Source organism: Corticium candelabrum, chromosome 6, assembly GCF_963422355.1.
Source record: "Corticium candelabrum chromosome 6, ooCorCand1.1, whole genome shotgun sequence".
In the NCBI taxonomy this organism is placed as follows: domain Eukaryota; kingdom Metazoa; phylum Porifera; class Homoscleromorpha; order Homosclerophorida; family Plakinidae; genus Corticium; species Corticium candelabrum.
The window spans coordinates 5252618-5262617 of record NC_085090.1 but is presented as its reverse complement, the minus strand read 5'-3'; the positions used below and the strand labels follow the sequence as shown (position 1 = coordinate 5262617).

The following is a 10000-nucleotide window of genomic DNA, read 5'->3' as shown; positions in this document are numbered from 1 at the left end:
AGTCATCGGACAAAGTGGGACTACCGAACGCTGCGGAGTTTATCGACTTCTGGTCCAAACGCTTTGCTATTCAGCTCCATGCGCAGAAGTGTAATGCTAGAGTCATCTCTAAAAAGCTATCTTCGATGTCTGAAGACAACAGATGCGACATCTTTGCCACCCAGTACTTTAGCCACTAGCTGGTATTGGAGGCTTTGCTTGTACACTGTAGTTTTTAAGTGTAGTCCTCATTTTGATTTACGCGAGTTTCAATTTAGCTCAGTTTAGTTGATGAACACTACTAGTAGTTGGAAAGTACATAGTACCATGCATTGCAAAATGTATTATAGATAAAAGTCCAAATATGTGTGTTTGACAGACAGACAGACAGACAGATAAGGCTCGTCTGAGATCTCTGCAAGGGAGGGGTGCAGGGGCATGGGTGGATGCTATTTCCACTTCCACGAAGTTTGCACTTAGGTCTGGTTCCTTTGGAAAGTCGAGATGCGACTTCGGCTGAAATTCGGCAATAATATAGTTTGTATTTGCACTCAGATTCGGGACAATCCGTTGAGTATTCATACTGAATTTACCTCTAAACTCAAGCGAATTCGTTGCGGGTTTGTTGCAAGTTTTGGCCACTTTCACTTAGTGACTTCGGGCCGAACACTCAATAAACAACGTGGAATTAGGTGAGAAATTGCTTTTTATTCACACCAAGAGTCACCAGAACTCGTATCGTATTCGAGCAGAAACGTAAGCGGAGTCTATTCGAATACTTTGCGTACTGTGGCCATTTCTATACTCAGTGAATTCTTACCGAATTAGCTGCGAACGAAAAACTCGCCACACCTTTGTGTACAATATATGCGTGTATCATATGCCACATCAATTCAGAATATTGATTTCCATATTACATGATTGTGCTGTACTAGCTTCTACTACACTGCAAATATAGTCTCATACACAAACTACACCAGTCACTTCTTAGCAGAAAGCCTGCATCGTGGACGAACTTCGTCGAATGCTACAACGTTTCCATGCCGATCTGTCAGCCTCCGGGCACGGCTCAGTGATCACCCTTTTGACGTTGTTCGCATCAAACTTTACATGGACAGTCGTCAAGCAGTCTACAGAAACAGGAATATTTGACTTCTGAAGTTCACAAAGCTAGATCGTAGAAACGTGACCAGGTCGATCGCTAGACCTAACCGAACCACTCCGTAGTCATCTTGTCGATTCGCCGCTTGTGTACTTCGTGTGGGTCGTGTGGGTTTTGTCTTCGCCTTCTCCGCCATTCTACACGACTTGTGGTAATAATTAAACAGCAACTGAGCACATGGACGTACAATCATTGCTCATTGGCCCACTGATTGCACGTGTTTATGACTTCATCAATTATTGCATTCCGTTCAATACAGAAAGCAGATGTTGATAGTCGATCTGAGAATGCTGCGGACATGCCTAGCGACGCCAAAGATCTCAAATCAGATAATAATTAATAACTATATCTTGTATGAGTATATTGCATCGATTCAGAGAAATGGATCTAGTAGATAGATGAATGGATATACTTTGCATATCTGATGGTTGCGCCTTGCAGCTGGAGTACTCTCCGATTCAAAGACCTCTGCCCGAATTCAAAGCAAATCAATATATACTGCGTGTTCTTTGGCCAGAATTTGAGGCGAACAACTACCGCATACTCCGGATACGGACCGAATTCAACCCTTTGCAAATACCGTCTTACTTCCGCTCCGCCACCTCTTTAGTCAGAATACGAAGCAAATCCATCGATTTCGTCGTATGTTCTGCTCAACTGCGTAGCACCTCTCACCAAATTCTGACCGAATTCGCATCTCAGCTTTTCAAAGGGGTGATTACCGTTTGGAAACACGTGTGAGGTTGGGTTATAGTATGCTACTGTCGTCTCATTTAAAGCAGTGCGAATGTGGTCGAAGGCTTGATGAACACGGTTTTCACCTCCTTACTTGCAAAACATGGGGTGGCCCTGTTTGGTCACACAACGCCATCACTGGTGTCTGGGCTGATTGTTTAAGAACTCTTTCAATCCCTCATTATGTCGAGTTAAGATATCGTTACGCTAACAGCAACGACCGACCAAACATTTCAGTTTTTGATGCTTGCATTGGAGCACTATGATTTTGATATTTCACTGGCTCACCCTTTGAATCAAGACATAATTGAAGGAGCAGCAGAGCAAAATAGGTTTGCAGCACAAGCCAGAGAAGAACTGAAAGAGAAAAAGTATAAGGACAAGATACTAGTAGCAGGAGGACACACAAAAGAGATTCCTTTAGCACTGGAACACTTTGGGTGTTTGGGCTGGGAGGCTCACAAGTACTTTAATCAACTGTCTGAGAAATCGGTTGACGAATTTGGCAAGAAAAACGGAGGCCAGTTCAATAATTATTAGAGGTGATGCTTATCAGTTGCTCTACAATCATGTAATGCTAAACTTTTATCAAAGAAGCGCAGCCGTCAAGTGAAGAACGTTGACAGACAGTCAGACAGAAGTTGCTCTTTAATTATGTAAACGGGGACACCTATGTCCCTTTATGTAGTTACTAGTATGCAGTTGCTTTAGGAACATTACATAGACACAAGCAATTAGCGGTTATTGCTATTGTATCGTAGTTCATGTTTGAAAATATAGGTATTGAAGACAAACAGACAGACAGAGAGACAGACAAAAAGACAGACAAACAGACAGACAGACAGACAGACTTGCTCTGGAGGCCTAGTGTGTGTTCCCCAGATTTTGTCGTCGTCATCTCGTCTACCTCTTCGTCTTGTCGTCCATCTTGTGACTTCAGCATCTGGGATTATTGCAGCCTTACCTTGCCCTCGTGGCCTAGTGCGTCTTCTCGGATTCTGTCGTCACCATCTCCTGGTCTTCTTTGGATTCATTTCTTCTGACTTGTGTATCTTGTACCTAGCTCTAGAGTCTAGCCTCTCGTATATAGTTTGCAAGTTTTATGTTGTTGCTGGTGTTGGACTCTACTTATAATTATGTAATTTGCAGTGATGTATAATAGTTCCATGTTTCAAAATATATGTATTGACAGACAGACATACAGACAGGCAGGCAGACAAACGGACGGACGCACAGGGTATGACATGTAAGGCAAAACAAACACTCACATAAACAGACAAAAATTAAGTAAACAAACATTGTATTACATTTTCAAACCAAGTATTAAATTTATTTTATTCTGCAGGCGCCGCCATTTATTATGAAAGATGTCACCGGTACGTCGGGGGAGACGCGTAATGGAATATTTTATGGCTTTCTTGTGGACATGATGGAACTGTTGTCTGCCTCTCATATGCTAAACTTCAGCTACACAATGAGTGAAGTTCCAAACCGTGTCTACGGCACAATAGATCCCGAAACAAACCAAGCAACAGGAATGGTTGAAAGACTCATAAACTGTGTAAGAGATAAAGCATTCGATATAATTATTGTCTGCCTATACAGTTACATTTCTCTTGCACAAAGTATATATGCTTTGTGAGTAGAGCAAGTTGAGTGTTTTCTTCTTTTGTAGGATGCCGATCTTGCAGTGGCTGCTTTTACCATCACGGCACTGCGAGAGACATATATCAGCTTTACTAGACCTTTCATGAATACTGGTCTTGTAATGCTTGCAACAAAGTCGACACCGACTGAAGGAGGTTTGTGGTCTTTCTTGGATCCATTCGACTGCTGGATATGGATATGCATTCTGGTGTCGTTCCTTGTTTGTGGTGCTTGCCTCGCTGTTCTTCATCGGGTGAGTCCTTATGGGAGGCGAACAGTAGATCATCCCGATGATCTACCGTACACGTTCAAGCTAAATAACAGTGTGTGGTACTTTTACTCGACTTTCATGCAGCAGGGACCAGAGGCTGCAGCCTTCTTCTCGGGAAAAGTCTTACTGGCCGGTTGGTTCTTCTTCTGTCTCATTGTAGTTTCAACGTATACAGCAAACATGGCAGCTTTTCTCACCGTCAAGAGCTTCCCAGAAAGCATCGAATCTGTAGACGAACTATCCAGGCAAACGCAAGTCAAGTATGGCGTGACAAAACAAACGTCCGTTAGTGATTTTTTTGAGCTATCATTCATTGAAACGTATCATCGCATGCACAACTATATGAGAACAACAGATGGCGTCATGATGAATACAACCCAAGATGGAATCAATCGTGTAAAAAACAGCAAACCGGGGGAATACATTTTTATAGGAAGCAAAGCTCTTCTTGAATATCCGTCGAGCCAGGAACCGTGCACGTCAAAATTAGTAGGAGACACATTCAACCGAGGTAGCTTCGGAATAGCGATGCCAAAAGGCATGCCATATCTTGAAGACTTTTCTCTAGCAATCCTCAAGCTGAAAGAGATGGGAAAACTAGAAGAACTAGAGCGAAAGTGGTTGAAGAGCGGGCCCTGTTCGCAACAGAGTGATGATGACGATTCGGACAATCAAGCAGTTAAAATACCACAAATGGCTGGAGTGTTTCTTCTCCTTGTTATTGCTATCTTGCTGTCGCTATTGGTGGCGATAGTAGAAAGATACGTGTGGCGATGTAAAACAACAAAACGACAGCGACTGGGATCCGTCATCAAAAGAAAGGTATATGCATGCATATTGTACTGACTGACTGTTGACATGCATTCATATAGCAATGCTTTATTGTGTGTGTATAGCATGAACACGTCAGGAATCCAAATCCTTCTCAAAACAATCTAAGAGCAAACGGAAATCAAAACGGCACGGTGAAAATCCAGCCTGTCTAAGACAAGAATGATAAAATTACTGTCGACAATATGTAAGGGTTTAATTAACATGTAGTGGTACGTTATAGTACATTAACTTGTAATGTAAGTAGAAACTCGACATGCGTCACTAATAACGCTTGTCGTGGTTTGCATCCGCTTAACTTAAACAGCAGTATTACGTTGAAACTATTAGCTGCTGGGCTCAGAAAAGGTATTATTAATTAATGGCAAGTTGTATTAACCGTACACGGTCCCAATTAACTGATCGACACTTCTATTCCGCACTTTTGTTCCTTGAGAGACGAGACAAATCTGAGGGAGTCGAGAATAAATGGATGAGAAGTCGAACTTGTTCACAGCAAGTGGCTATGCCAGTTAAAGTATTTGAATGACTGGAGTGTAACACTGTTTCTTAGTATTGCCATCTTCAAGACTTGCTTTCCTCTATGGTAGCTATTGTCGGGCGATATGAGTTAATGTCGAAAGTTGTGTGGGTTAAGGCTAACGTTGTGAGGGTTAGGGCTAAAGCTTTGAGGGTAGGGCTATGTTTTGAGGGTTAGGGCTAAAGGTTGTGAGGGATAGAAGGTTAAAGTTTTGATGATTAGGATTAGAGTTGTGGGGTTGTTAACATAGCTGCACTATACTGTCTATTCCATTAATAAATCTGATCTCGGAAGTGAGTAATTACGTATACGTCACACTAGGTGTTCTCGTTATAATTAGAGCACTAACAGCTACTCCACAATTATTTCTCCAGTCATCAGTGCGTTATTTAACTATTCACGTTAATTTAATTACGCCTTTTAATCAATTCCAAGATAATTGGATAAATGACCTGACCATCGCTGCTCCCTTTGTATTCAGTTGGAATGCAGACGAGAACGTTGGTACACCATTTGAAATATTGTTATACGTTTGTGTTACCTTAGCAGAATCCTATGACGTAAGGAATAAAAATGTTTTGTAATTAGGTCTCATGTTACGCAGTAGGCAATGCCAGTCCAGTCAGTCGTCGTACACTGTCGTATGTGACGTGACCGGTCTGCTTACTGTACACTAGCGTCGTGTAGCAAGCTGCCATCATATATACATCAAACATTTCTTTATCTGCTAGTAATTAATTAATCAATTAATTAATAAACACGACGTTCCTTGTTGCCGATATGTCTTTGAACACTTTCTTAGCCATCACTCCCAAAAGTATGAAATACTTGATTGGCTTGCCTTCTACAGTACGAGTTACATTTAGCAACGACTGGCATGCACGAGTGCTAGCCATGCATGAAAACTTGTTTATCCACATTGTTGGGTTATTGTTCTTTCTCTATCCATTGTCAGCAGCAAGACTCAATTAACGATCTAGCCTAAGTGATGCGTAGAAATGCTGTTTGGTCTAACTTAGTGTTTGCGTGCTTTTGTCGCTATGTGCATGGCGTAGTCTAGGCCATCAACAACGCCCTAGCTAATATGGCCGTTTCCAGGTCACGCGTCTCGCCCACTTCCTGTGAAAGTGTGTATGGCTTGTATGGCGTGTGAGGTGTTAGTAGGTCTCTGGTGTGGTAATAGACATACCTAGGTGTGATCAATGATGCCAACGCCTTGCAGCTTGAACCCTTCGTGGACTATTCCACACGAATTCGACACAGGAAATGAAGTGGAGGATCTTTATTTAGTGGGTGCTCGGAAAGTTTCTCGAAAGCGGGATCAACAGGCTTCCAGCTGCCATCAATTGCCATCCTAGAAAACGGAAAATGCAGAAAAGATCTCAGGCCGAAAACTAGGAAAAGTGTGGTGGTTTGAAAAGAACGAGTACGATAGATATGTAATGCAGACAAAACATGCAGTCTAAAAATCTACCATTCATCCGAAACATTACGAAACATTACGTCACTAGTCTTGTAATTATGCACACGACTAGCGCAAGCAGGTCACCACTTCCGTGTCTGTAGTTCATGTTCATGGCGGAAAGTCTGCTCTCCTCGACTGCACGTACAAGCGACTGTAAATCGTCCTGTATATTATATAATTATCAATAAATGTTGTGCTCCGGTCTGTTGACTAGACTAGCCCTGCTTCAATTTCGATTGTCACACGACGCGCACCAAAATAGCTATAAATTACCGAGACGCTTTAGTGTACACCAAATGGATTAATTAGTTTGAAAGACTTTGATAACAACGTTGAAATTGTATTATCTATGTAAACTGCAAGCTGGCCACCTAGATCGAAATATTTCGTCATCTCTTTATATAATCATGGAGCATGCGCTACATACAACATTGTGAGATGCCGAACGCGACGACGTGTTGTTTCTCACCCTTACTGCTGATCAGCTGTTTTAGTTCATGGCTCGTCGTAGGTCAAACTATCACAGGTAAGCGTGTACCCTAGTGTGGCACTTGGTACTACGTGTAGTTTAACTTAAATATTCAAATTCTGTGTTTTACTCGTGGCTGTGACCGTAGTCATCAATTCGAATAACTCGAACAGTATCGCTGATGTGATGAGACTATTTTCCAGCGACTCGACTGTACTGATCGATGACGAAGCCGGAAGTAGTAAGGGTATCTCCCCAAATCGAATTATAGACGTCGATGTTCATTTTGCTGATATTTTAGATTGCTCCTTTCTTAATGATGCCATGGTTCTCCATCTGACGTCAAAGTGTTTGCCGTCCGACCGTGGCGTTTCCCTGCCTGCGGTGTCGTTTCCAATGCGCCTGCGCACGGGTGAGTCTGATTCTCTTTCCGTGACGTACGCTTTGGACAATGGCCTGGCTTCTCAAATTGCCGTGCTGTCGGCTGTTGCCAAGCGTTTGCAGTGGAAGTCAATTGGCTTCGTGACCGATGGCAGTGGAGGTAGGAAATATAAAACAATTAATTAAGTTAATTAATTAACTGATTATACTAGGTCAGATCAATAACTTAACCGCATCATATATTCAAAAGCTGTACAGACAGCAAGAGACAGCAAGATGTGAAAGACAACAACATGTTGTTTACTAGATCGAGTCGTGTCCAGATGCTTGTAATTGTTACATGTGACCTACTCTAGCCTGTGAATGCAAGTTACAGTCAGGATGCCATGCATATGCATAGCTCGTTAGCTCTCCTCTCCCACCCATAATTGTACAAAATATTTGGCTGCACCTCCCGTGTTGTCACCCAGCGCCTCACGCGTGCATAGTAACTAAAGATATTTAGCTAGCTGATTAACTTAATTAAAATTAATGTACCCGTTCTTTGCCCGGGAAAACTAATTCATACACCTCTAAGTTCGGGCATCGTGTATACAATTTGGTTATTTGGCGGATACAACACAAACTTTCGGTGTGTGACTGCCGCTTCGTATGTCACTCTAGCTACAAAGATAACACAAAACTCCCGGATAATTTGTAACCCCGTAAGTACGGCAAGTCATAGCTTGCAGCCATTTCAATAGTCCCGTTTTACATTGTCATTTCGAAGACGTTGCTGCTGTTGCAGGAAACAGGTGTAGCTAGCGTGTTCCCCACGTATACACAGGCAAACGAAGATACAGTATTGTTTGCTCTTAAATCGACGTCATAGACGACGCTCTCTATCTGCACCGTCCGATCGAGTTCACGAATGGATAACCAAGGTCGTTTGCTAGGGAAAGGAGCGGCGTTGTAGTGTTTTAGTACCACTCTTGCATTTCTAGTGTGGTTCATGGTAACGCCTTGCGTCATGTAAAACACCAATTAGACTAGGAAATGCGGTGGCGGATTTAATTAATATATGTATTGGGGTTCGGAAAGTTCCCGGAAAGTGGCTTTCTGCCACTACCTACCACGCTGAAACACCTTCCGTGTTTATGCTAATACACCTGCAAAATTCTTCAACAAATCCTTCAACAATGTATATTTTGCCAAATCGTGAGTAAAATTTTAATGGTTGAAGAACCAGACTGACGGTTGATATCGAACTGAATTAATTTAAACCGACTATATATAGAAATCAACTATGCATACCTTGCAGCGCATGGGAATGATTCAGGCTGCTTGCCCATTGCGTGGAGTTTTCTATCTCAACTGTATTTTACCAACTTACTGTTCAGCTGCTCGTGCAAGTAGTGTAGTGTCAATTATTAATCAATTAATAAGTGAGAACCGGCCTATAGAACTTGTACAGACGGAAAATTTACTGCTATCTAGGCTTGAGAAGTCGATTTCCTCCCACGACCATGCATAGTGGCGCCACTGGTTTCGATTCCTAATACTTCGCGAAAATTTTATTGTGGTTTTGAAAGCTGGATTATAACTTATTAGCCTCATAGCTGCATGTGGAAACGAGGGTGTAAATGCAAATGAATTCAGTTATTGAAACGGGCCACTCTAGCTACCGTTGGTGGATTGTCCAGTACTGTGATGTTTCTGTTTCAGTCGTAATCAAACAGCCCGGTCAAATCGAGTTTAATCATGTCAATGAAACTGTCAACTGGTTTTTTCCTTTCGTTTTGACTTCAAAAAGTTCTCACAAGTTTCAGCAGAAGCTCGGACTACTATCAGTCGACACGCATAATGTTGAGGAGAAAAAAGGTTGGTGTTTGTTACTGTCACGTGACATAAACTGACTGCGTAAAAGATCTGGCAGAGACTTGATGTACGATTCGACTGCACACACACACACACACACACACACACACACACACACACACACACACACACACCTTGGACAATAATACCAATGCACGTCTAGACTGTCATGCGGTTACCTTACCTTTACGTATGTTTTGTTATTAGATTGTGAATATATTCGTCACCAGTCTTTTGTACACATGACGTCCCAGTGCTTGCCTCCTAGTCAACAACATCTAACTCTACCGGTGATATCAGTCTTGAATTCTCAAAACGCTACAGTAGAATATCTCAGTCTTGCTCCATCACCACACAACATCATGCAAGTGGTCAGACAAATTGCAAAAGAAAGTGGGTGGAGGTCGATTGCATACATAAGTGATGAACGTTGGGGTAATTGACATCTAGAAGTAATAAAAATGTAAATGTGTACTAGACTATTTAAATTTTAGATTTTCGGGTACTAAATGGTTTGGCACCAGACAGCAGTGTAAAAGTAAGAACGATAATCCAACAAACAGAAAACTTGAATTTCAAGAAAGAAGCATCGCGCATGTTGTCTTTATCTATCGACGCGGTGGTTATTCACTGTCAAAACGCAAGCTGTTTTAATGCTGCAAAACAGGTAATGAGTAATAAGC

General features: G+C 42.0%; 1 protein-coding gene across 1 annotated transcript; it reads left to right on the top strand.

Moving 5' to 3' along the window:
- Positions 1–2119: 2119 nt before the first annotated feature.
- On the top strand, positions 2120–5001 carry LOC134180827 (glutamate receptor 3-like). Its single transcript, XM_062648012.1, has 4 exons — positions 2120–2368; positions 3222–3437; positions 3552–4616; positions 4691–5001. The coding sequence occupies exons 1-4, from the start codon at positions 2120–2122 to the stop codon at positions 4778–4780; spliced, it is 1620 nt and encodes a 539-aa protein (XP_062503996.1). The 3' UTR covers positions 4781–5001.
- Positions 5002–10000: the final 4999 nt, after the last annotated feature.

Excerpts from the sequence above, each read along its gene's own strand:
- LOC134180827 (XM_062648012.1), top strand. The coding sequence starts at position 2,120 with ATGCTTGCATTGGAGCACTATGATTTTGATATTTCACTGGCTCACCCT. Across the intron at positions 2,369-3,221 it reads ATCAACTGTCTGAGAAATCG|GCGCCGCCATTTATTATGAA; the intron begins GTTGACGAATTT and ends TTTATTCTGCAG. Across the intron at positions 3,438-3,551 it reads TTGAAAGACTCATAAACTGT|GATGCCGATCTTGCAGTGGC; the intron begins GTAAGAGATAAA and ends CTTCTTTTGTAG.